At 44.1% G+C, this 27,841-nt stretch overlaps 1 protein-coding gene across 7 annotated transcripts in view; it reads left to right on the forward strand.

Moving 5' to 3' along the window:
• Positions 1-630: 630 nt before the first annotated feature.
• Positions 631-27,841, forward strand: part of LOC118299052 (plakophilin-4-like) — a 30,380-nt gene continuing 3,169 nt past the window's right edge. Inside the window, exons 1-17 of one of the 7 annotated variants that reach the window (XM_035622432.2) lie at positions 631-816; positions 1,975-2,174; positions 10,484-10,596; positions 11,131-11,165; positions 11,689-11,796; positions 13,357-13,511; positions 15,259-15,724; positions 20,173-20,343; positions 21,062-21,266; positions 21,483-21,615; positions 22,832-23,045; positions 24,178-24,361; positions 25,528-25,645; positions 26,067-26,261; positions 26,380-26,553; positions 26,868-27,018; positions 27,521-27,713. In XM_035622432.2, coding sequence (XP_035478325.1) covers positions 2,046-2,174; positions 10,484-10,596; positions 11,131-11,165; positions 11,689-11,796; positions 13,357-13,511; positions 15,259-15,724; positions 20,173-20,343; positions 21,062-21,266; positions 21,483-21,615; positions 22,832-23,045; positions 24,178-24,361; positions 25,528-25,645; positions 26,067-26,261; positions 26,380-26,553; positions 26,868-27,018; positions 27,521-27,713 — 2,744 coding nt within the window. In that variant the 5' untranslated portion in view covers positions 631-816; positions 1,975-2,045. Of the gene's footprint in view, positions 817-920; positions 2,175-10,483; positions 10,597-11,130; positions 11,166-11,688; positions 11,797-13,356; positions 13,512-15,258; positions 15,725-20,172; positions 20,344-21,061; positions 21,267-21,482; positions 21,616-22,831; positions 23,046-24,177; positions 24,362-25,527; positions 25,646-26,066; positions 26,262-26,379; positions 26,554-26,867; positions 27,019-27,520; positions 27,714-27,841 lie in introns of those variants that run through there. The other 6 variants (XM_035622455.2, XM_035622490.2, XM_035622500.2 and 3 more) reach the window with 6 other exon arrangements.

Consider the following 27,841-nt stretch of genomic DNA (forward strand, 5'->3'; position numbering starts at 1 on the left):
TCTAGGCAGATTGTTTTGCAAAGAAAAGGACAAACACAGAGTACAGGCACATGATCATGTCTTCCCAAATGATTTCCTTTTTCTCTTTAAAAAAACCTAAATGAATTGATCTGAAAAGCCATTATCAAAGCACTTCCTCTCCTTTGATTATAATTTATAAAATGAATAAAAAAATTATCACCAAATTAGTTGCAGATTAAAGTTTTGTGGTTATACATGAATCAATTAAATAATCTTTTTTTTGTTTTCAAATTTATGACTTTCAGAACTTTGACTTTGATTTCTACCTCAGTAGCTTACAATGACAATTATCATCAAAAAAATAATATAATACATTAATTTTTACATCTTTTATATATGCAAAATGAAGATCAATGTGCTAAAAAAGAGCAGACGTATTCTAAAATAAGTAATTAAATATGACAACAAGTTTAAATGAATGAAATGCAGGAGTGTAGCTTGAGTTTTTTTTTTTTTTTTGAATAATGTAAAACTCGAAAAGATGTTTGTTTATGACTTCCATAATTTACACTGAAGTAAACTTTACTGTTACATTTCCTTTGGGGAAATCCATAATGACCAGTCAGGCTGCTCAGCAGTGCAGAACACACACACACGCACATGCGCGCGCGCGCGCACAGCCGGTGGCCGCTCCAGGCTGAGTCCTCCCTCTCCAGCAGCTCTTGCATCCTGCATCTCGCCGAGTGCGGCTCCCGCAGCTCCGACTGCAACGCGCTCAAAGGTGCATCGGCCCTTGATCGATTCCTGTATCGGAATAGAATCCATAGCCGCATGGTGACGTCACGCCGCTGAAAGGTAACCGTGGCTGGGCGTATTGGTTGGTGGGTTGGTTGGTTAGGTGCCGCGCGGGCGCCAGGGGTAGCTGGGTGCATTAAAACCTCACACCGGATGAAGAAGAAAAAACACAAGTGTAATATAGCCTATTGCAAGAGGAGTGTTTGTGTGTGTGTGTGTGTGTGTGTGTGGACGTGCACGGGACTGTGCTGTTTGTTTTGTTTATTGGTCGCGTCGGCGCGTGGGGAATGTAGGAGCTGTCACGGCAGCCTGTGGGAGGAGGAGAATGGATGCGTAACAGGACGGATCGAGCCAGCTGTGGCCTGCTTCTCACAGCAACATCTGGCCGGTGAGTCGCACTGGCAGCCGCAGCCGCGGCCGCTTGCAGGCGGGCGGGCTCTTCTCCCGTTCATCGATGCACGGGAGCGGGGAGGGAGGCTCTGTCCGAGTCGCGGCCGCGCACCTCGCTCTCCGGTCTGGTGTGACCTCGTCCTTGGCCGCCGGATGGTGGTGGAGTGATTGATGTGGCAACGTTTGACTTATGAGTACATGATGAAGGCTCATCACAGAGAGCTCAGGCTGTAATATGGAAGAAAGAAAAAAAAATAAATGTCAACGTGACACGCTGGAAAATGCATTCAGTGTATATAGGGTGAATGCAAACCTGAAAATACATTGTATAACCTTTAAGGTAGAACTATTACTACTGTTTTTATGGAGAAATGTGCAATTACATGCCTCAGTGAAGGGTCACATCCACACTTGACAGCCTCATAGCATAGGAGGTTAAATATATGTTTATATATAATATTCATATAGGCTATGTCAATATATATATAAGAGAAAGCACAATAATCACTGAGTCTCCTTATGGATCTCTGCAGAAATCGATATAACAATCTCAATGTGAGCATCCACAGGAGTCTTGTAGGAGCATTAAAGTGATATGGTAAGGTTACTATGAATTCAAAACTGGGGTATTAGTGAGGTTTGAAAAACAGAACAGCACACAGTTTAAGGTCATATAGTGAATCTTTGCAGGGTTATCGTGGTGAGTAAAACACAATATGGCCCCTGTACACTCCCAGTCTGACACACTCGGAAGGTTCCCAGGAGTGTGACAGTTATTTTTCTGTTTTGTTGTTTCTCCTACTCGTCCATATCCTGACCCGCTTGTAGTCCTGCTGCAGGGTCAGAGAGGGCGCCTCTGCAGCCAACCAGCCCAGGACTACAGCGGCGAGGCTGAGGCGATGGAGGAGGGGGACGCAGAGGGGGAAGGGCCCATGGCGGTCAGAGATGGGCAGAGCGACCGCGGCCTCCCGCCGGACGCCAGCTCCACCACCACCACCACCAACCTCCTGGCTTCTGTCAAAGAGCAGGTAAGGAGGCAGCCCGTGGTCATTTACTCCCTCAGTACATTCACTTGTTATCAGTCCTAAGGATTCTGTTCTTATCTTCTTCGGATGAGTGATCTTATCTTCCCCAGGATGTGATCCACGTGTCCCTGTTCACGCTGGGGCCTTATTGCACACAGACACTTCATGTAGCTTATGAGGTTACAATCCCAAGGGCAGGTGCAGAGGGTTTGTTAAGACGTGTTAACAGATGTAAAACGCTGTACATTGTTATCACTGCTAAATTAGAAAATAAATATACTATTATGACATTAATAAATAGCTGCTATTTGTTACTCCACATAGCCATCAGCCATGGACGCATCATGAGACGATGGGCCCTTTGACTCAAACCCCTGGACCCCCTCTACATAGGTGCAAAGCAACTGTTTTTTGATCTCTGCGGTACTTTGTAGTAATTTTTAGTGTCCATTTAGTTTAAAGTCTGTGACTCACCCACGTTTGCCCAGCAAATCAGATTTATTTTCATATTATTATCTGCGGATGAGACAGAAATGTAATGGGCCGCCATGCTGAACCTGCATTCTTTTTTTTTTTACAGAAAATTCTCTCTAATACTTCCTCCCCCAGGACTTCCATAAACCTCTAAATAGTTGTTCACATAGCAAGAAATGTGTTAGATGACTCCTATGATTGGTGGAACATTATACGGAATTTGCAATGACATTTTTTATTTCAACAATATGCAGACTTGCCCAAACATAAGAACAGAGATAACCTGCACCTGTGAGGTCACCAGGTCATTTGATATAAATGCTGTGAATTTGTTCTGGTTTCATTTGCTTGTTTGTCACATATATCAGTTACAATTTCTGTCTTCTGCTTCTGACTAAACTGAAGCATATCTCCAAAATTCTACCATAGTGTTTCCATCTTCCCCCCCATATCTAAATGCCTTTTTGTCGTTCACTCTGTTGCTGCTCAGCTGGTGTGAAACGGTTACATGGTGTAACGTTTAATTAATGCCTCAGAAACACTGACATGTCTGGATTTGAGTGTGGCACGTTGATATGAACCAACAGCCAGAGATGTTTTCTGCCACTACCTTTTTGCTATCGATACTCATAACTGTGACAGAGCTGTGTTGTGTGCTAATGGAGGAAAGTCACAACAGAGACATTTGCAGCTGCCGTGAGATCGCAAGCCTCTGTCTCTGCCTCTTCTCCGCTGTTATTTTTGCGTTTCTTGCCGTGAGATCGCAAGCCTCTGTCTCTGCCTCTTCTCCGCTGTTATTTTTGCGTTTCTTTGTTTCTTGTCAACTTGGGAGTCTGCCTGTTCCCCTGCTCTAAATTGTGCCTGGACAAGTCTGTGGCCATGTTCTTAACTTAGTCCCCAGGTGTGTCCAAGAAAAGAGAATCTGCTCCAACTTTTAATCTGCAATTGTGGGGCTGCAGATTGCTCTGAAGTCCCAACTGATGTGAAGTTAAAGGGAAGGGGCTGTTTCAGCTTCCTAGATTTTGCTTTGGTTTTTCGCCGAACACAGTGGGAGCAGCACCGTCACCCCTTGATCAAACTCGGCGCCTCAAAAATCTCTGTTTGCGGCGGTGAAACTCGCTCATTTCACACGACAGAATGCATGACAGGCCGAATCATTACCCCGCAGATGCACTGTGCTGCAGAGCAGGAGTTGCAGTTCTTGAAAATAAATGTGTTGTTGTGTCTTGGTCTGTGAAGCCTGCATGATGAAAAACACTCAGAGCTATAATGGAAATTTCCGTTTTATTAAGAAACATGATTTTTGGACTGTTTGATCAATTTATGGTCTGTATGTTTGTGCTCACAGCCCTTTTGACTTAGTTTGCAGACACATCGCAGCTTTGTGACTGTGATGTCGAAATATATTTTCCCAACTCGCGACCCCTTGACGTCAAAGGTGAAGGCGCAGCGGTTGAGGGCCACGCCGGTTTGAGCAACAGAGCAACTGTAGACTTGGTGGAAAGTCCCATGTATTTCAGGGTTCGACAGGGTTGTGCCCACTTTAAGAGTTGCTGAGGTCACTTTTTCGGTTGTCTGTCTGCCAGGCTCGTGAGTGTCGTTATCTACAGCATGACTGCTTTGTGAACTTGGACGTTGGCCAGAGAGCAAACGTGTTATTATGTAGCTTGTTACCAGGGAATGTCGTGAAGTTGCTTTACCTTGCTTGGCGTTGGAATGCGGGCGGCAGCGCTGCTGAAGAGTGAAATCTATCGCCTGCAGTTTCCTGCGCAGAAATGTCACATTAGACATGCTAAATGGAGCACATCAGTTAACGCCTTCGAATCGTGTTCAGGCCCCTGATGGTTTTCAACTTTCCACTTTCTCTCTCATTCTGCCCATTAAACGTACAGTAGGAGTGACGGACGTGAGCAGGGGGGAAAAAGAACCCAGAGCTGGAGATATGGCAACCTGGAAACCCAACACCTCTACATGTTGGTGTCCATGTTTTAATTTTGTCACTTCTTGGGCAAACGTGGTGAGATTGATTAGATGTTGAGACAGCAGCCTGCAGCAACATTGCTCTCCAACATGAACGATGAGACGCCTGTTGCTGCATCGGTCTGTTTGGCTTAAAACGTACAGTTCAACTGCAACTGAACACTCTTGCTCGGTGTCTTTGGACAGCAAACGATCGTCTCCCAGTTGGACTAAGCGAGAGCACTGATATTGGTTCAATCTGTCTGTTCAAGGCTACAAAATTACATGGTGAGCAAATAGCTTGTCAATAATGTTACCTGAAGTTTTCAGCGTTACGTACTATTGTAAAGACACGGGTGGGGGTTGTAGTTATGTCAATATTGATGTCAACAATACAGTGATAATTTGACTATTTCATCTCTCATATTATATTTAGAAAAGGAAAGCAACTGTTTCATTCATCATTTATGAAATACTGTATTGGGGAGCTCGTCTGCCAAAAGGTTGTCAGACATTCGTGCGAGGGACTTGTTAGGCCTCTCGTGGCTGGACGGTAGTGGCTGTGCAGGTCAGTTCCCAGGTGTGAGAGCCGGGTCTCGCTGTATGAATGCGACGCCTGACGCTCCTGACAAAGAACATGCCTGACATCTGCCCGAGTCCGAAAGCATGCTCGCCGTCATATTTTTTGGGGAAAAGGCAGAGCTTCTGTTGTTGCGGCCCGCCTCGTTGACTCAAGATCACGGATGTCCGGGGATGCTCGTCGGCGTTCCCGGTCCGCAGCGGACGCACCGTGGCAGAAGAGGAAGCTAATTTCTCCTGATCCACAGTGTGGAAATCAAAGAGGAACATCCACCCTGGGATACTGTTTCAGATCTCGTCCGTCTGTGATGCTCGTCACATATCCAGGAGTTATTTACTCTCCCAGTGAACCCACTTTACCTCCGCCTGCCTCATCCAGTTAGTGACTTCCACTGTCTCCCTGGTTGCCATTTGACAGCCCTCAGAGAACCTGCACTACTTGTTGCTTTCCATAAAAGGTGGGCGTCCGGGCGTGTAAAGAGACTGAAAGTGGTTTATTCCATCGATGGGGTTACCTGTGTAGGTGGAGAGAGCAAGAGAGATGGAAAAACAAAAGCTGGATGCTCAGCATTCTGATCTTTTGAAGGCTAATGTGGGCATGTCAGGGACTAGTGGCCGCGCTTTTCTTCCGATGATTTCTCCGCATTGTGATTGTTGTACTTTGGCGCAAAATGTCTCTCTGGAGAGGAATAGAAGATGGCAATTAACGTATCTGTAAATTCTGTCTCGTTACATCACTGGCGGTGTGATATCAATGTGAAGCATTGAAATGGGCCTGAAAATGTCAAGCTGCCTTTAAAAAAAACAACCTTTAAAGACTGAATTCTCTCATTACAATGGTAAGTTATGGCGATGTGTCGCAGCATCACAACTAGGCTGAACATGTCCGTGATCCAGTTTATAGAGTCTGGATGAACTGGATAAACTTCCGGGGCTAAGAATAGACACAGCAAGAAGGAATAAGATGCAGAGGTCTGTGGTTGGTGTCACTCGAGAAGATACAGAAAAAACACTTTGTGACGGCACACAAAAAGCTGTGGCGAATCGTCCGGTGCCCCGGCTCCCCAGCTGGTACTCGACATCAGCCTGGCATGGTTTCTCCAATTGGCCTGGCAGGGCTAGCCATGTCTCCAGACACACCGAGGCGACAGGCGTACGCACACTGACGTGCCTCCTCTGTTTTTGTCCCTCGAGGCGTGCCGTGACGTGGCGAGGCTGAAACAAGGAGCTCTGTGTGTTCCCGTCCCGTCTCCGTGCTTGCTCTGAAGTGATGTAAGGAGACGATGCAGGATGCAGAGGCGAGGGCAGAGTCAGCAGTGACGACGCTGTCAGAGTGCGCAGCACGTTTGAAGCACGGCGCTGCGTCCCCTGACAGCAGTCAGTGTGAAACTGTCACTTCATACCTCAGATGTGGTTTGTTTGTTTTCCCAAGGTTTTTATCTCACATCCTCCTGTGTGTGAATTTAATTGTTGTCCGAGCGCCGTTTTTATCACCTTGGAAACAGAGTAGCTGTTTGGATTGAACATTGTAGTTTTGTCTCGTTTCCAGATCTTCAGAGCTTCCTTTTTTTAATGCACTTGCTGTCACATACATTTTTACACAAACTACAGGCTATGATGCTTGTAGGGCTGCGATGATAATTTGTTTTAATTAATAGGACAATCTTCATCTCAATGAATGGATGAATGCAATTAACGCTTGTTTAGTTTGAGCAAATGCCCGAAACCCAAAGATATTTAATTTCGTACCATACATAAATTGGATCCATCAAATGTCAGTTTGATGGCGATTCATTTTCTTTTGGTGATTTGAGTCAAAAGTTGCAACATAAAGATGCTGAGTAATGTTTTATTTGATACGTTTTTCTCATAGAATAATGTCCCGGCTATCCAAACAGCTGTCATGGGCTCAAAATCCTTGGCTGTAAGTCTTTTTCTGCAGTTGCACAATTAATTTAACATTTGGCGATGACTTCTGTGCTGCTGCCTCAGAGCCATACCAGTCCTAAAAGTGGACAAAAAAACCCACAAAAAAACCCCAACACTAATTAAAACTGCAACATTAGCTGCGTGTAGGCCGATTTCCTCATGGGAATCATTAAAGTTTCATGCAGTCTAAACTAAAGTGACATTGTATGGACCGTCCATGTGTGTCTGGCACACTTCCTTTTCTTTAAAAAAAACAACTTTATGTCTGTGTGTTTGTCATGATTTCAGAGGTAAACTCCTCGCCTCTGAAATCAGGGCCAGTTGACGTTGTTTTTTCGCGCCTGCTGCTGCTGGGGCATGTCTTCTGGCCTATAGCTGATGAGAAGGCAAACAAGCAACGGACACGACGAGACCATTAACTAAATCACTGTACACCAGCTGACTAAAGGGACTGCCAAGGCTCCATGCATCACATGGCCAGACTTGACCCAAATACAAAAGGGCTTTTATCGAGAGATGTAACCAGATGAAAAATCGGCCTGCATGGATTTAAGTATCTTTTGTAGTTTTTAAAGGATTATGCATTGAAGGACTTTTACCCATACTGTACTAGAAAAAAACAACAACGATGGTGTAGGTAGGAGGGAAGGTCGGCAGGTAGTTCATATGATTACATCACATTTTCATGTGATGTATTCAACGGTTAAATAACTTATCATATTGATTAAATCAGTCAGATAAACCCATAAACAGAGACATACACTTACTTCTGAAAAGTGAATTAGGCTCGGCAGCATTTCACCACTCTCTCCAGGCTGCACACAAACAGTTAGAGGCCCGACACCCACGGTCTTTGGCCTGGAAAGAGGCCGAAGAGTCTTCTCTCCAGACCGGAGACTGACCAGGACTGACATATCTGGACCTGGTCTCTGTCCTCTGGCTTATGAGGAGCCTTTCCACTCATGGATACAATCCTATGTGCCTGTATCATGTGCACGGACCTGGTGTCTGTGTGTGTGTTTATGTGCTTGTGTTTCGTAGACTAATTAAAACACCATATGGAGGTGGACTGTGAGTGGGTTATTCGAGCCATGGGTGGCACTAGAGCTCTGTCAGGTTGAGGCGCTTGCACCTCTGGGGACTTTGGTTAAGCACATTTTTTTTTAATAAAATCCAGGCAATCTGGAGAGAAAGATGGGAGAGGAGAGATGAAAGTGACGGCTACAGCCATCCGCCAGGATGTGAACCAAACATGAACAGATGTGTCTGCAGACAGATTCGTGTGATTTTCCTACTTTTCGGACTGATGATTTTCTGCTCCTTTTCAAGGAGCTTGGTGGTTTCGAAAAGTTGTCTCCACTCTCTGTGGAGTGTTTCAAACAGGCAACTTTTCATTTTCTTTTTTTGACCCCTATCAGACCTTTCACACTCACATTCCCTGAATTACCTGACCACCAGGTTTCCTCGGAAGCCGTGTATTTTCCACAGAATGTTTCTATATTTACACGTTATTTGCAGACAGCTAATTCTCCAGTGGACCTCAATGATGACACCAGCTGTGGGTTTTTTTTTTCGAAGATTTATGAAGCTGCTGGCAAGCCTCTGTGTTATGTAACCGAACACAAACAAGAGGGTGCCAACTACCATCCATCTGCAGCTACAGTCGGCAAAAAAAATCTGCTCCACTTCCACACCCTTGATCAAGGAATTGGGTCCCTACCAGTCTTGTTTGGGTTTCTGGAAATTGACATAAGTACACTCTGATGGCTTAATTTCATGGATATTTTGAGACAGATATCTCATTGTGACTGTGCCAAATTTCATTTTAGAAATGTACAAACTAAAACTTTTAGTTTGGGAATGAGTGAGAGGACATTTGGCCCACTTACCAGTGATTCACTTAAATCATGTATTGGGCTGACGGGCAGCATCTGATTCTCATTAACCTACAGCACACACATTCATAAAGCTCATTCACCCTTTGTTGTGTAGGTGGTACAGACTGAAGAGGGAGACCAGGGCCAGAGAAACAGGCAGACCTGAAACTCTTGAGGCTGTATTTTAACGATCCAAGTGCATGGTCTGAAGCACATTTAGGGCATGTCCCTACTTTACTACTTTAAAGGCAGAGAAAGGATCAGAACGGGCTGCATTAAATCTCTTAAATTTTAATGGATGTGTTTTGGCTGTAACAATGAGAGCCAATGAGAGCAGGGCTGGACTGGGGCAAAAAGAAAAAAATGGCCCTATCCATCACACACTACCCATCTCCCCGCCTTCTTGAATAAGTGTACCAACCGTGCCACTCCCTTGATACACAAAAGCTGCGGGATGAGTAACACAGAGTCGAGAAGGATTACAAGATAGAAAACGTGATAAAATACGTCCAGCAAGTGACGTTGTAAGATTGTATACTCCGTGGTGATTAATCCACGGCAATGAATGGTAAAATAAGCGATGGCATCCTGCGTGAGGGAGAGAGGGAGGGGAAGTGGACGTGATAAACGATTGAACGAGTGATCAGTGTTTTTCAGACAAAGTAGCGGTGAATTGACTGTAAACTCACTGAGTTGAGATGGATGTGGCTTTGGACGAATCCTTAAAAAAAAGCAAGTGAAGTCCTGTGTCCAGGCGTCAATAAATTCTGGAGAGCTGTTACATTACAATCAATTTAAACATTTTATCTCACCTACCAAGAGCTTTATCAATAGCTATAAATAATAACGTAATGATGCAATCAGATCCAGATCAATACACTACTGGTAAGCAGGAGCAGCAGCAGCGTCAGCAGGGACACATTGCTCAATCGCTGCCACAAACGTGTGAGGGACTGATAAGGGGATTCAATGTATAACAAATCTGACTAAAAAAGCATGTTTTTGCTTTTTACATCTCAAGATTTTGACCCAAAATACAGTCTTTAATGATCATTTTAATGGCAAGACTAAAAGTATCTTGACTTGCATGTGATCGTGCCTTAAAATCTCTCTCTCTCTCTCTCTCTCTCTCTCTCTCTATATATATATATATATATATATATATATATCATCAGTGCTTTGGAATGGTATTATTAAAATGTGTATAATTTCATTATCTGAACCTAAGTCCATTAGGAGGTTGTGGACACAGTTTTAATGTTTTAAACCTCATATCCACTTTAACGGGTTTAAAAAAAGAAAGAAAAAAAGGCCGCAGTCCCTCAGCGAGCTTGCAGCCGGTGAGGAATCAGTCAAGTCATGCGGGCTGAATGCAAAATGGGTTTTACATTTAATTCTAACTGGCATCAAATAGGTCTTTAAAAGGAGGCTTAAATTGCCGTGTCATGGCGGATGTTGTGTTGTAATCGCTGCCGTACAAATGTCTTGCCGTAGGAGTTGCAGTTTGAGCGGCTGACTCGGGAACTGGAGGAGGAGCGGCAGATCGTGGCGAGCCAGCTTGAGAGGTGCATGCTGGGGGCAGAGTCGCCAGTGGGAGACAGTAGCAGGTAGATTGGACCATGTGATGCCTTTTTTTTCTTCTTCTGTATTTCACTTTTCTTGCGTTGAATCTAATCAACACCTTCCCAATGATCACACAATGAATCCAGTGAAACCGTTCAGAGAAGGACAGTGAAATTGGACTTGAAATAGACACCAATCAAATTTTTGTGATCATCGAGACTTAAGGTGTCACTCAGGGTTTTCAGTCCTGCAAAGCCAGTCACCAGTCTACAGGATCATGACAGGGACAAACAGTATAGTCTCCGCCTCTTCAACATGAACATGGATATGAAAAATCCGGATTTACTGAGACAGTTGATAACCAGCTTCGTGAGAAGCTGGTTATCAAGGGCGACCAATGTTACGTTCAGTGACACCAGATACAACAGAAATATATACTGGATATGTTGAGGTAGCTTTGTAGTACAGGCCCCCGGTCTGATTTAATATAAAGTTTTGGACTGTGACTCTGATTTGATTTACGTCTCTCCCTCTCTCTGCTCTTGTCTCTCCTCCATTTCCCTCGCTTTCTGCTGAAGCTCATCAGAGAAGTCGTTTGCATGGAGATCTGCAGGTATGATTGCTTCCTTTCAACCACTCATGTTTTATTATAAAAAATGACATTTTTTAAAAGACAAGATAGCTGAACCTCAACCTGAACCTCTAAAAGCTATATAGAGTTTTACTTAATTCAAACCATTTAAAGTAAAGCTTTTCCCCTAGATGTAGGAGCCCATTTAAACCTCCACAGGGCTGGAAATTAACAGAATGCAGCAATCAAAACATTCAAGCAAAGCAAAAACAGTGTTTTTTATATCAGTTCATGTACCATGTTTGGATTTACTGCTCTGTCACAGATCCCTCTCCTCCATTTCCTGACCCATTCCTTCCTGTCTGCTTTCCAATAAAACAGAACTACTGCTATATAACGCTGTCATTTGTTTTGTGTCAAAGAATTGATATATTTTTATATCTTAGATTAGGAGGAATCCTTTGTCCAAATGCTGTCAAGATGTTTGATTCAGATGCATTCATTATATCACTGTTTAGATATTTTATGTTATCAATTTGTGGGGAAATGTGTGTCACTTTCTCAGGTGGAGAGTTGCAGGGCGGAGCCATGGAGGCGTCTGGTCGCCACCTGGATTCAGAAGAGGGACTCTATCTGCCTGAACCGGACCGCGCATCCCTGCATGACAGTGAGGGTCTGTTAAATGTACACAGCACACGGTCTGAACAAAATGACTAAAGTTATGCCCTATGAAGAAACAATGATTTCAGCTGTCACGGGTGGAAACATCATTTATCAAGAGCACTTTCCTCATTTGTAGAAAAAGGCTACATGGGTCTGAAATGGTTTACAAATCCCATTTAAAGTCCAAAACCAATAATATTTAGCCTCTACTGCACAACTTTTCTATTCTATTCTCACAAATATGTTTTGTTTAAATGGCTCAGAAATGCACAGAAGTTGTACATTTTTTTGTCGTGAACTATTTTCAGCTGTGGATTAATCCACAGCTTCGTGCTCTAGTGAGTATTTGGGACAGCTGGACGGTGTAAGTGGGATTCAGTCGAAATAAACGGCCGTGTGCGTTCATGGGGATGAAGGAGCATGCAATCCTCGCTGGTGTTTTTGGAAAACAAAAGTTAATGTACTGTACTCATACATCGACCACTCAGAGCACATTAAAGTACAGTCATATTCGTTTGATATGAAATATCACTTGAGATAGCTTTATGTTCCTGTCAGGCCTTTTACCAACTGATTAAAAAAAGTCCTTTTGTAACTTAGAGGAAGAGAAAATTTGTTGCCTTGATTGCCGCCGCACCAACGCGCTTTCACAATTCCAGATGCCTAGTCAAACAGTCACTCTGATTTATCTAATAAATTATACATAAAAGTAATAACACAGCGGTATTTTGGCAATAACGTCTACAGGCCACCGCTTCTGATCAGTTTAAATCACCCCAAAACATAAAAGTCTGTCTCCACTCTGCTGTCTGAATGTGATTCTTTTTTTACTTTCTTGTTGGAAAAGTTTCACATATATTCACAGCTGGGAGCTCAGCAGTACAACCACCAGCCTGTCGCTGTTGGACATTAGGCATCTTCAGTGGAGCGGTTGACACTCGGGTCCATCAAGCTTCCTCAGCGCTTGTGTTAAAACCACAGAAGATGGGAGGCACATAGAGCGGAGCGCGGATGCAGCCGGTGCAGCTGTGAATTCTTCTACGTACAGTGCAGTACACGAGGCCGTCTGTTTTTAACTTCTTGGATGTTTGTTGGACCATAATAAAGGAAAAAAAGATGCAAGGAATGGATCTCCCTCTTATTCAAATAATTCTCATTAGTGAACATATCGTTTCTGAGTAGCTGTTTGGAATGTTGAAAAGAAATTTGCCTTTGGTCTTATTTATATTCCTTGCAGTTGGAGTGGTCGGGTGGTTTAAAAATATCCCGCACATGCTTCCTCCTCCTTATCCTACAGGAGAAAGTAGGCCAGCGTTGTTGGAGCTGTACAGTGTATGCAGATTCAGGAACAGCATAAAGGTTCTAATGCAGTGTGTGTTTATATGCACGTTGCCTTTTCACAAGTTGAAAGGCGAGTGAGATAATATGCAAATCATTAAACTGCAGTGTCTGATGCGGTGGTGGCTGCACTGATCAGTTTGATCGCACCTGTCAAACTGCTTTTTACTGAATAGGAATGATGAAGAGGATGCAGAGTTTCCTCACCCTCTCGTGTTTTATCTCCTCTCAGACTCAGGAGGCCACTCGGCCCAGATGACCACGTACTCCGACAGCGGCTACCAGGACAGCAGCGTTAGTTACTACAGTAACAAGAACGTGGTGCGCTCGGAGCCCCGGGCCTCGCTGTCAAGAAGCCCCCGAGCGGAGGGCCAAGCCTCTGGGCAGGTAGGCCTGACCTCCACTGGGTTGTTTGAGTTATAGTACAGTGTGCACGTCCGAAAAAAAGTTACATAAAAAAATGTTTCTGTGAAGATCAGTTTGGAAATTGGACCAGGAAATGATGGAAATGCTGAGGTTGAAAGTTCGCTCTTGATCTTGGAAACAGCAGTTGTCCATTAAGAAGCTGTTCTTGAGCTTTTGGTGACGCCGCATGATCTTCATCAAGAGATGGAGACATCCTGACATTTTCCCCAAACAGCGATTGTCCAATCAAAGACAAGTCCTTAAAACGGTTGACTTTGAACATCTTAAATATGATGAGAACTGAGCAAACTATAGCTGCTGATGAAGATCACACATGAATATTGAACGCTCCGGTACAGTTACTTCATTGGACTTGGTGGTGAGGTGACATTTTTACTTCCCACATTAGAATCTTTTCAGACTGGTGTCACCTGAAATATTTTTTTTCTTCCTCCTTTTAGCTTTGAACAATAATAATATTAATCCCCGGAACAATGACAGCTAGCTATCGCGAGTGATGAAGAACATCTCGTCTAAAGCCTCACAATCAAGTCGAGGCTCACCTTGAAATTGTTCTGACCCAAACTCTATCAGCTCCTTTTTGTCAAAGGCTAGTAATTATACGCTGCTTTGCACGATGGCAGGGGCAGCAATGACAGATAATAGCGGGCCCATTGGAATTTTTCTCTTGATTTATTCCGAACCCAGCAGCCTTGCTGGATGGGTTTACATGTCTCGGCTCTTAATTTCCCTCCGCGGCATTCAAGGCTTGGATGGATTAGGGTGGCACATATCCGCATCCAGTTGGCTGAGTCTGTAATTGAGGGACATTTTACATTTGGTAATAAGGAGGAAAAAAGTAAATGTTTGTCCCCATAAATATGAAATATTCTTTCAAATCTTCCCCCCGAAACGTAGCGTATATACTACTCGGCCCGCTGTATAATGAATTTAGACATTTATTCAAAGACACGCACGTTCAGTTACTGAGACAAATGATAAAGATAACGATGCCCGCCACCAGACATGATGAAGCACCCTGCGTCAGAGTGTCATGTTGCCGGTAATTGGCAGGTATATTTGCGAATGGAGGCGGCGCAGTGGGCAGACTGAGGTTTTCGTTATTGTAGTGATTAATTGTCAACTCCATTGTGAATATTAGACCAGGAATCATGTGGATGCTCATTTAAAACTGCTTGAATCTCATTTAATAATGACATTGGAGCTTTGAATTGATTTCATAAAGTTAGCAGCAGTAAGTGCAATGACAGTTACAGGTACTTGTCATTGCAACCTCCTTTTTAAATCCAGCCTGATCAGTCTCTAGCCAATCGCCATCCTCCAATCACCACCTGAAAAACAGATACAACAGGAGCAGCACCTCCCGTTGGCAGGGCGGGCTCACAACACAAACACACAGATACACATACACACATGACCCAGGGTCATTACACAATTTCCTATTCATCATTGATTTTTTGTTTTTGTGTAGACGGCATAGTCATGCGAGTGGGCTTCCAAGCATTTTACTAGACATTATACATATACATAATTGTCCACATCATTTAATTTTAATGGTGTTTGCACAAGCATAATGACCTGTGGAAATGAAAAGGGAATTTTATGAAGCTTTTAAGAAAAACAGATGCATCACTATCATAAAAAAGTTATTACATGTGACATTTAAAGTCTCTGGAAACTGGAAATTGTTCTCCCTCCTTCTTCCCAGGCGTCCAGCCGAGTGTTGCGGCGGATGGCCTCTCTCCCCTCCAGGAGCCAGTCTCCTGGCGGTGGCACCGCCGGCACCATCTCGCCGTCCCGCATCTCCCTGCGAACATCCCAGGGCAGCACCTACGCCTCGCCCATCCTCTCTGAGCCCAAACCTCTGGCCGCCGTGTTCCCAGGCACCACCATGCCGCCTGCCTGCCCGTCGCCGACCTCCCCGACCGGTGGCACCCAGGCCCTTGTTGGTGGCAGAGGAGGTGTGTTAGGAGGAGGAGGTGGACGCCTGGGCTCCACCCTCTCTCTGGTTGAGGGGAGGGGTTTGACGGGGTCACCGCTGCGTTCGGGGATGATGGCCGTGCCGCAGCACTACGGCTCCACGCTGCCCCGACAGAGCCAACCACTGGCCTACGGAGCCGATCCATACGGCCTGTACCAGAGGAGCGCACTGCCCCGCCCCGACAGCCTCATAGGTCAGTGTGACATTTCACTATCATGCTGTTAGTTGGCCGAGTAAAGGTGTCGTCACATTAGATGTCAGTCCACTGAAATTGCACCAAAACAAGTCCATTACATCATAGGCATCCGTTGTTGTTGTTGTTGTCGAAGCTTTGAACGACACTTACCCAGTAGCATTGGAATTGTTTTTTCCTTTATTCACTCTAGATTCTATCTAGATTCGTTAGCAGCAGTTTCCAACCTGTTTGGCTTGGAACCCCTCCAGTGAAACACTTGCCAAGCCTCCTCTCGAGTGTCAGATGTTTTCACCCCTAAACTATCTCATCTGATTAAATGTCAGAGGCCTCAGGATGTAAAACTATTCAGAAGCTCACAAGAAGCAAAAGGTCATATAATATTACATTCAAATATTTGTAGAAAACACCGTGACACATTCAATTCAGTGGCCTGATGCATCAAAATGTATAGAATAAACTGTATGTGCATTGATATCTATATGCAGTTTATCTATATTTGTAAATTGTTTGAAAAGAGTGAAAGTTTTGAAAGTGAAATGTTTTCGGCAAACCTTCTAAACAAAGCCATGCTCCGCGGCCTTGAAGACTGTTGGTTTAATAAATCTCCTTTGTTGGGGAAAAGTTGACTGAGCAGCGCTGATATAATACTGTACCACACAACATTTTTGTACAGCTCCCCGTATCTCTGTGAGGCAGCGGGATTCATTAAATAAAGCCGCGTGTTGAACAAAATAACTTTCATGAAAACTGCAAGCTCGGCAGGTGATTTCATCTCGTATCCAGGCGGAGGGAGTTCATTTCGTGGAGTTTTTTTTTTTTTGTGCAATTATCTGACTGCACCAGCAGATAATGCTGCTGTCTTTGAACGAATTGTACATTGATGCATGCCAGTATAAAAAACAAGGGATTCTACAGTAATCTTCTATAGGGAGGATTTCACTTGTATCAGGTAGATGTTTTGATCTCAGACTTAATGTGTAACCTTTTACTGGTGGTTGTGATTGATGTGGAGCAATGTTAAAAAGGGAAAAACAAGCCTGAGCGAGGTCACACTGAAGTATACAATTACAAAAGCTCCTCTGCTAGAATGTATGCCAAAATGATGTCATGCAGCTGCCTCACAACTCCATACTCGGTTGTTAAATGACATGACATTGTACAGAAATAATGACATGGCAAATGATTACATACTGTGCAGCAGATGCACACAAGCAAACAACAGTAATGTATGTTTTAATGGCTCCAACGTGCTCACTGTTATAGTTATATTAAAATGTTAATATTCGAACGAGGACCTTTCTGACTGACGGAGTCTGTGTCCAGCAGGGTGGACCAGGAAGCAGCAGGGCTGCAGCGTTGATACTTTACTGTACTCTGCTGCAGCCAGTGCACGGATGGAGAGCTTGCACATCTATCCTTTTAAGGGCTGCAACTAGCTGTATTTCATTATTGATTCATCTGTCAGTTCATGTTTGGATTAATTAGCGCTTGATTAATTATTGAAGTGATGTTAAGAAGACTTCAACATGATGGGGAAAATGCCTGTTTCCCAGAGCTCCAAATGAATTTGTTTTTGTCTCTAAAAATATCCAATTGACAATGACAGAAAACAGAGAAAAGTCATAAATGTAAGAGGCTATTTGGATTCGCATTAGTTGTTACCTTGGCAACAGCTGCTCTTCCTGGGGTCCAAATAAGAACATAGGCAATACATACAATGAATAATATGATATCACCATTAAACCCAACTGAGAAAATGTATATATATATATATATATCAAAACATGGCTTATGAATATATAATGTTACATCTCAACTAATAGATTCCCTGGCAAAAACAGTTATTCATCAGTCACCTTTTGACATTATGAAAAAAATATCAATGAATGATTTAAACATTTAATCAGAATTATCTGTCAATCGATTAATCATTTCAGCATCACTTAAACTTTGCTGTCTCCCAGCAGCGAGTACTAGCAGCAGCAATGCTGACGTGGAAGTGCACTCTGATGATTTTATACGAATGGTGATGATGATGATAACAAGATGATTGCCTGGTTTACTGACGCATTTGAGGACTGTTAGGAGCAAATTTTAAACCAGTAAGAAATGTACACCCTGTAGCTTTGAACTGGATCTATTAAACACTGCTGATGTGGAAAGGTAGTGACCTTCCTTTTGAAAATGTAACAGTGGGAACATTTAAAAAGCCAAATCTACCGCGGCCCGTCCTCTCGTATTAACCGTTCATCCACCTTCGGCCCGCGTGCTGCTGTGCGGCAGGTGAAGGATTTATTCTCGTAGAGGAGGGGTGCTGATGCTGCAGCGACACAGATTTATTCCTCCGTCCTCCGTCCCTCCCTCTGTCACTCCGCTAAGCCGCTCCCACTGACCCATATAGGGGGTGTTTCTATCACAAAGCCCCTGGGGAGCATCAGCATGTGATTATCAGCTGACAGCGCTGGAAGGCTTTATGATGCTGCGATCACTGCGTGGCCGCTTTAATTTAGTCCATTTTCCAAATGTGTTTTTCTTTGAACTGCGTGGTGTGTGTGCGTGTGTTTGTGTGTGTGGGTATTTATCCAGACTGTTGGGGGATGTTAATGGTGGGCATATGCATTTGTGCACCTCTTTGTGTTGTTGTGGCATTGTGTTTGTGCATGTGTGAAAAGAGAATGATAGGGGGAGGTACAATATGTGTGTGTGTGTGTGTGTGTGTGTGTGTGTGTTTGTGTGTTTGTGAGGCAGAGTCAGTGAACTGCATGAAATGCCTCCTATTCTCTATAGCCAAGCGTTTTTCATCCCGCTGTGAGGCTAAGTGGCCTAATACGTCGCTTAAATCCTTATTCCCAGTTATCTGCAGATTCCAACATAATCCCAGATTACATGCGGGAGATAAGCAATAGATGGATATACAAGATTAGGCTATTACTGATCAGCAACACATGTAGTTTAGGTAGAGAAACCTGGTGAACAGCCAAAACAAAACCGTAAGCCGCAATATGGAGGATTTTTTATGAGCTCAATAAAAAAATTGCAGTGTCACCAAAGGGTTGAGGTAAATACTAATACTTACTAATAATTGTCTACGAATTCTCAGCCAGGGGTTCTTGTAATCCAAGGAGCAATTCCGGAGTTGACAGGGAGTAAAATGATTTGGAAAAACTAGCTGTTTCAATTTACAAATATATGAAAATTATAGAACAATGGATTGACATGGAGTCAGCTGTAATATCGGCACAACACAAAAAAGCGTGCAGATTGAAAAACCTACTAGAAAAGGATACATGACTGAGATTGCAAGGAAATTGAGATAGCTAAAGGTATAACTGGTTAAAATATGTTTTAAAAACTGTTGAAATAAAGGTTACAATAATGGATAAAGTGAAAAAGCAACAGAAAAAAAAGAAATTGCTTCAATTGGTTGTAACATCAAGCTAAAAGTAGGATGATGAATAAATGGTCGGAAAAGCTTAATGTAGAGAAAGGGTTGAAATTGTTACTGAGCTTAAATGTAACATTAATTGGTGAATGAATGTAAAAAAAAAAAAGCCTTGACCAGTCGATGGTCACAATTGTGGTTTCTGTCACTGGAGAAATGAGGCACATTCTTTTCAGATAAAAGACTATAAAGTTGGGCATTTTTTCATGAAAACTTTTTAAAGTATAAAGTATAGAGAATGGCAGGAGCAAATGGCTCTATCATCACCAGCTCTGAGTGCATATTGTGCGCCTCAGCTGCAGGAAGGATCCACTGAGGCTTCCCCCCCCGTGCCCTAAAGCCTCTTTATAATTAGAGCGCTCTTTGAACTGATCTGCTCTGAGATTGGAGGAATGGAAAAAAAACCAAAAAATTCAGCTCTGCCCGTTTGACTCGATGACAACAGAGACGCCTGCAGCAGATGCTGAATGACCCGAGTCAGAACAATAGAACACAACAATAGCCGGGATGAGTTGGCGTTATGAAATATGGTGATATGCATGTGGGATGAATAATACTATGATTTATGTGTAACCGTGACGATTGACTCTGTTGTTACTGATGTCATGTAGCTTTCTTTTCATTTTACACAGTTAGTGAAATTATTAATTTTTCTCATTCTGACAATTAAGGGACACTCTCACTGGTTATTGAGTTTTTGATACGCAGAGTTATCTTTTTATCAGTTTGACCATCTCTGTTTATTTGTGGCATTACCTTGCAATATGTTTTCGTGCATTTTTTTCTCCAAACAATAGATTTTGAAAAGTCTAAACATGTCATTTTCTTAAAGGTCTGAAGACAATAATGTTATATATATGATCATTTTAAACCCCCATCAACAGTAGTATAAAAAACGTTAAATCCTACAATCCCAAACTACACTCCTCAATATTTCCTTTAATTTTGTTTAAAAAGAAAAAAAATACTGTGTAAATATTTGAATGCTTGCTTGTACCCGCAGGGCTCCACAGCTCATACGCCGGTCATGTGGGGCAGATCGACCCCGAGCTGAGGGCGGCGTTGTCTCCAGACTGCCACATGACGCCCGTTTTCGATGAACGCTCCTTCCACAGCCCCCTGTACCACAGCCCCACCCACGACCCCCAGGGCTCCCTCTATAGGACAAGCACAGGTATTGCATGCACATAAAACTTTTTTCCCTTAACATGCAATCAGATATGTACAATATAGTATGTATAGTATGTACAGCTGCTATACGTTGTGGACTCTTTTTCATTTTTGGTATTTCTGAAGCATAAATGCTACTTTAATACTTTAACTGCCGGACTTTTGGCAGAGAAAGAGACATTTTAAATGACTGTGCAAATCTTAGCTGCTTTATTTTCGTCCAATAGAATTGTTCAAACACCTCCAGTTTTCATTAATGGCAACCGGCCCACTGTGGATACCCGGTTCAACATCAGCTCAGAAGATTATTCCTCTCAAAATCTGCGGCAGAAGTCGCAGTTTACAGGCAACAGCAACTGTTGTTACTGTCACTCCCCCGAGGTCAGAACTTAATTAGGCTGAAACCTTTCATGTACGCCGCCGCTTCGTAATTGAAGCCTTTGCGGGATAATTTCTGGCTGAAAGCTCTGCGGAGTGTGATAGTGGGGGATCTGAGGAATCGTTTTAGTTTTTCGTTTAGTCAAGATTTAAGCAGGTTTGGTGTGTGAGAGAGTTCTCCGAAACACTAACAGTACATAGCAAGGTATTACTTTCCTTTTGTAAGACCTTGGTCGCTTTTTCATCATCTTGAGGGATATGAATTGCCTCTCGCCATTGATGTTGCGTTTCCGGACCGCGTTAATTTAAAATATTTAGCAAAATCCTGCCATTCATTTCCTCAGGCATGGGAACACTCCCTCGGACCACAAGCCATTGCGCCACGCTGCCATACCAAAGAAGCAGCAGCTACGGGCTGAGCTCTGCGGCTCTGTACGTCGACTCCTACAGGGTCTCCGGCGAGCCCGTCTTCTCCCACCGGCACTCGGGACTGGTGGACCGGGCCACCACACGCACACCGTCCATCGAGAGCATACATAAGGACCCTAGGTACTCTCTCACACACACACACACACACACACACACAGACACACACACGCACACACTCAGATTACATCTAACAGTGATTTGCTCTGATGTCTTTTAGCATTATTGAAATCGACAAACAGTAATTATAAGTACAAAATTACACTTTCCAAGTCTTGGAAAGAACTTGAGAGTTAAATCAGAACGTACTAAAAGTTTTCCCCGTTCGTCTCCTATCAGGGAGTTTGCTTGGCGTGACCCCGAGCTGCCGGAGGTCATCCACATGCTGCAGCATCACTTCCCCTCCGTCCAGGCCAATGCCGCCGCCTACCTGCAGCATCTGTGTTACGGAGACAACAGGGTCAAGGTGGAGGTAAGGTGACAGGACACGCCAGGGCGGAGCAGTCTAGGTAAAAATAACCAGACGGACGTCACAGACATGAGTCACTCCTCAGGTTGAGCAGAGTGCTGCCTCACTCAAGGTTTCTCTCCTGTGTGTGTGTGTGTGTGTGTGTGTGTACACTGTTTCTAACACTACTCTCAGCTTACATGCTTTGAAATGTGATATTCCTTCCTGTCAAACTCGGAGCCAAAGAGCCATCTGCTCCAAGAAAACTTTAGGAAACGTTGGTGCCAAATGCGCCGCCGCTCCGACACACTGCAGAGCCTTGCACGCTCCCTCCGTGCTCGGCCTCCCGTGCAATAAATAACTCTGACACAATGGTGCGGCTTCACACAAGAGCCATTTTAGTGCCATTTGGTTTGTTTGGTGATGAGCTTTTAATTAGCCTTTGGAGCAGCCTGGACATGTGCCTGCTCATTTAGCCAGAAGCAAATGTTCTTCAGTGATGGTTTGAAGACTGACTCAGAGAGAGACGGGGACTGTCTGCTGCTCTCCTGAGACGGGGTGTATTTCGAGATGACATGAGGAAGTTTTGAACACGCCACAGTGACGCTCTGCAGGTTTCTTTAGATACCATTTCAGAAGAATCGCTGCTAAATGAAATTAATGCAGTTTTATTTTAATTTTCTGTTAAGAAACATCTCAAAAGTGGCTGAAAACCGTGTCAGTTTGCCTAACCTTGTCAGTTGGACATTTTAATTAGACAATAATCATCTAATACCGGTGGACAATGCTGAAAATCATGGTATTGGAATTTAAAGAGAGCTGCTTCTTTTAAGTATTTTAAACAGATCTTCTCATGGTGGAAAAAAAGAACACAGCTCTGAAGGTGACCTGTGGATCTAAAGCATTAAAGTCAAAACAAAATTCGTGACAGAGACACTTATCCCTTTGAATTCGAAAGACATAAATCCAAAAGGGAAAAAAAAAAAAAATTCTATTCCTCTCGCATGATTAAATTTCTTTTCTGTGATCTGAAATTTGAGAAGGGGAAACTCTCTGCTGTCTGTGTCAACCTGTCCTGCAACTGTTTGTTCCTCTCTAAGGATCTTATACATAAATTGCTTCAGTAATTTTTGGCAACATGACACATGTTTGCGTAGAAATAATCTGCAACATTGAAAGTATAATCATTGATGACTGTGTCCACCTATGACCTTCTCTGTGGTTGGCCCCTGGTCTGCAGGTCAGTCACCTGGGCGGGATCCAGCACCTGATAGACCTGCTCGACCACAAGGTGGCAGAAGTTCAGAAGAGCGCATGCGGTGCCCTGAGGAACCTGGTGTACGGCAAGGCCACGGATAACAACAAGGTGGCGCTGAGGAACTGCGGAGGGGTGCCCGCCCTGCTGCGCCTCCTCCGGAAAACAACTGACAACGAAGTCCGCGAGCTGGTCACTGGTATGTGTAGTCAGATTCAGATTTTTTTAAAACAGTGATTTGTCAAGACCCTTGTTTTCTTGCTTGCAGACTTCTTCCCTAACTGCCTTTGATGGCACATCAAGATTCTTGGCCCGCTACCGCCGCCAACTGTTGTTTAAAAGAAAAACAAAGTTTCAATTTGGCTCACAAGTTATTGACCAATATGCCTTGATAGTTTTCAAGACACCCATCATTTGTGATTTAAATTTGATGTTAGATGTTTAACCTAAAACAAACTCCAAGATAAATGAATAATGCCAAAGATAATGCAGTTCAAGTTTCGTGGCCAAGGCCACACAAATGTCAGATGTTTTAAGAGAGGGACAAACCACTTCATGAATCCTGAACAGAACATATGAAATACCTTCATATTCCTGAAGTGGAGAGTACAAGTGAAAGCAGCATATCTAACAGTTTCTAAATACAAAATGTAATGTAGCGCATTCCAATCCAGTTGTGGTGTGGCTTGGGCGTTTGCCTGCTCGCGAGGTTTGTTGTTCTGTGCCCGGCCAGCCGGCGTCGGCGTGTGTCGCCGTCTGACTGGTCTGGCAGTGTATCAATGTGTGTATCGGCTGTTCTGTGGGAGGTGAGAGCATCACTGGCTCAAACACTCAGCGCGCAGTGTTCACAGAGCAGATCTCGGCACAGTCCTTGGGACAGATGCTAAGATAATGTGCTTTGGAAACAGGATGCCTGCTGACTGCTCGGCAGCCGCGCACACACTGTTTCATATCAGGAGATGTGAAGCTGCTCAGATGCTCGAGAGGAAACACAGATGAGCGGCCTCGTACTGTTAATCACCTGTGAGAAAGAGTTGAGTCTTTACAGCTCAGGCCAGGATTTTGATTATCAGAGCTGCTCTTCGTTCTTTAGTGGAATTCTTCTTGTCTAAAAATGCCTGGTCTGGGTTGACCTGATGCCTACATTACGTACAATACTCACAAAAACTGCAAATTTACAAACAAAAGTTAAAGGGATGCACAAAAAAAGCAAAGAGCACTTCAGCATCTTTTCCCACTTCCCTAAAAATGTCCAGTATTTTTCTCCCATCACAGAGAGAGACTGACAGTTATTTTGAAAACCCTTTGCCGTTGTTCCCCTTCACCCGCAGGTGTCCTGTGGAACCTTTCGTCGTGCGACGCGGTGAAGATGACCATCATCCGCGACGCTCTGACCACGCTGATCAACACGGTCGTCATCCCCCACTCGGGCTGGAGCAGCGCCTCGCACCACGAGGAACACAAGGTCAAGTTCCAGTCCTCGCTGCTGCTGCGTAACACCACCGGCTGTCTGAGGTGACGAACGAATTCCAACACAGAAGTGTTTGATATCATGTGAAAGTGTTTGGTATATCACATTTTAGAAAAGAAAAACTTTCCAATTAGGAATTCTGCCATTATTCTTGTTGAGAATAATGAGCTTCGATGAGCATGTTTGAGCAAAATGAATCGCCGTCCCGCTTCACATTTACACAACTCCTGCCTCCCGAGCATGTTGACTTACCAGCCGTGGCATTAGCTCATTAAGTCGACTCTCGTTTTCTGAAATGCGCAGATTTATTAGTCGTCTCTGCGGTGCTGTTTTTTTTCTCTTGGCTTTTCATTGGCTTTTCATCTTGGCGATTCTGTAAAAACCTCATGCACATTATCACGCTCATATAATCCATCAATGGGAGGCTCCGTGATGGAGATTTTATGCAGGCGCGAAGTCTCCAGTATGCATTCGATCTCAAAGGTGACATCCTTGTCGTAAAAGTCAAAGTCGAGGATGCGCTCAAGTCACACAGTACTTGGATCACGGGAAACAGAAGCTCCTCCGATCACCAGAGCTCAACATTTCCATTTGAGTGGAAAGTGGCCACAATGATAATGTGACTATTTTTATCAAGGAAACACAAAGAGTCAAGTTGTGGGGATGAAATGATAACCACATCTGTTGAGTAAATTTGACTGGCCCACAGCTCTGCTAAATCAAATGAATTTAAAATGCTAAGTGGAGACTTCCCAGTTACAGTAAATGCGGCATGAGAAGAATGGGAGGCCATCACCAAGTCGTAATCATGACTGTACACAATTTTGTGATTGTCTATGTCCTCCTTTTGCATGACTCCAAACGACCATGTCTGTACTGTACACAGAAGGATCTGGCGTTTCTCTGCACTCCGACTGTACTGAGGCTGTAGATTCAGTGTATAGAAAAATGCATTGTGGGAGCAGCTCGGCGCTGTTGTGCAGTCTTCTCGTGTCAGCTCTTCTCCGTTAGTGGTGGCTGAGGGTTGCTATCGGCGGATTGGCTTGCTTCCTTTGCTGTTTCCAGGCAGGTTTTGTAGCCACCCTGTGGGGGAATCCACACACTGCACCCACCTCAAGTCTCAAATTGTGCATTTGTGTGTGTGTGTGTGTGTGTGTGTGTGTGTGTGTGTGTGTGTGTGTGAGTGTGTGCGCGCGCTTGTGTGTGAGAGGAACCTGAGCTCAGCAGGGGAGGAGGCGAGGAGTCAGCTGCGTTGCTGTGAAGGTCTGGTCGACTCTCTGCTCCACGTCCTCAGAGCCTGCGTCAACACGTCCGACTACGATAGCAAGGTGCTGCAAAAACACACAAACACACACACACACACTCATACACACTCACTCACTCACACACTTGTTTTTGTCACCGTTTATTCCCAGACCTTAACCAAACCTTTATCTAAATGTTACTCTGCCTCAACCTCCTTCTTTGATATATACAAATATATTTACTAACTACTGTTTATGTGTTTGCTGGTTTTGCCATGACTTCTACTACTATAAATAATTGTAGTACTGGAACTACTAGTTTTTAATCATATTTATATGTATTTATAATCAATGAGTTGTCAAACTGGCATAATTTATTTTATGTCTGCACTGCAGGAATTTATTTTTCATCATGGTGGCTCTATATCCTTTCCTCTAGTGCCACCTTCAGGCTCAAACTTCATTGTACTTACAGCAGAGAGACCTCTCTATTTTTTCCCCTCAGATCGTGGAGAACAGCATCTGCACCCTGAGGAACCTGTCGTACCGGCTGGAGGTGGAGATGCCCTCCTCTCGCCTCCTCAGCAGCCAGGAGCTGGACACCCTCCTGGGCTTCTCCTTTCCCACCAAGGAGCTGGACTACCTCTGCTGGGGCAAGAGGAGGCGCGGCAGGAAGCGGGGAGGCTGGCCCGACGACAAGGTACAAAATGAAGAGTGTGGGGCAAAGGTTTCATAATGCAGGAGGAGACTGCGAGGCTCTTGATTGATACTCTGAAGTGTCTTGATCGCAGTTGATATGTCCTGCTTGTCCTGTGCAGTGGGACGATGGGGGGCCGATCCCAGGTTTCTCCCAGCCTCTGAGAGGAGCGGAGCTGCTGTGGCACCCGATGGTGGTGAAGCCGTACCTCAACCTGCTGGCCGAAAGCTCCAACCCCGCCACGCTGGAGGGGGCCGCCGGGTCACTGCAAAACCTCTCTGCTGGAAACTGGAAGGTAAAACGCAACACAAGCACGGCCAAGGCCACGTGTGTGTGTGTGTGTCTCCAATTTCGTGTAACAGAAATTCTGTTATTTTTCCTTAATTTCATCTATGATGATTTAATCTGTGGATGCAATTGATCTGATAATGTGCATGTGATTTTGTTTAAAGTTACTCTTTTACAACCAGAATTCAGTCAGGTCAAGAGACTTTTTAGCATTTAATTGTTGAAATCTTGGCTTCAAATCGTTACAATTTCTTTGTAAGGATAAATAATCATCATCGCAGTCAGTTTAGTAAAAGAAAAATTATGTATTTGTATTTGTAGTTTTCGGCGTACATCAGAGCGGCGGTGCGCAAGGAGAAAGGTCTGCCCATCCTGGTGGAGCTGCTGAGGATGGACAACGACCGGGTCGTGTGCTCGGTCGCCACAGCTCTGCGTAACATGGCACTGGACAGCCGCAACAAGGAGCTGATAGGTCCACACACACAAACACACACACACATGCACACGCACATGCACACGCACATGCATGCACAGTCCACAGATTGATCCCGGCCTCGGCGGAGAAACCGTGAAAAGACCGTCTTCACACTGCAGCCCGGGAACGTCAAACCGCTTGTTGAAAATACAGGCTTATCAATCAGGCTCAGTTTTTACAGAGTGATAACACATCGCCCTCTTGTGGACAACTGTTAGAAAATAAAAATAAACCAACATTGAATGTTTTCAGAGAAAAAAAGCTGCTAAAAAGCCACTGAACGCTACCTGCTCTGCAGCAAACAGCAGACAGACAGTTAGAGAGCAGTTGGTGAACATAAGGGAGGGATTAATGGCTGAAGAGCCAGATGTTTCCCTCAGGAATTGGTAGAGACCCAAAAACACTTCTCTTTACAAAAAATGTTATAGTGTCTTGCTCTACTACAGTGTCTGTCAAGCCAAGGTTCGAATAACATTGTATTCTGCATCTCCTCTTGCAGGGAAGTACGCCATGCGGGACCTGGTGAATCGACTGCCCGGCAGCAATCCATCAGTGCTGTCGGACGACACGGTGGCGTCGGTGTGCTGCACGCTGCACGAGGTCACCAGCCGCAACATGGAGAACGCCAAAGCTTTGGCCAACAGCGGCGGCATCGAGAAGCTCGTGGACATCAGCAAAGGACGAGGGAAAGGGTATGAGACAACGGCTAAACTCTCTGGTTTTGAAGTTTTTTAAAACCTGTGATTCCAGTGTGAACTGTAGAGCTTCATGACTTTTGATTTAAAAGAAGTTATTTTTACAGGCATTACAATTTCGATGT

Source organism: Scophthalmus maximus, chromosome 1, assembly GCF_022379125.1.
Source record: "Scophthalmus maximus strain ysfricsl-2021 chromosome 1, ASM2237912v1, whole genome shotgun sequence".
Taxonomy (NCBI): domain Eukaryota; kingdom Metazoa; phylum Chordata; class Actinopteri; order Pleuronectiformes; family Scophthalmidae; genus Scophthalmus; species Scophthalmus maximus.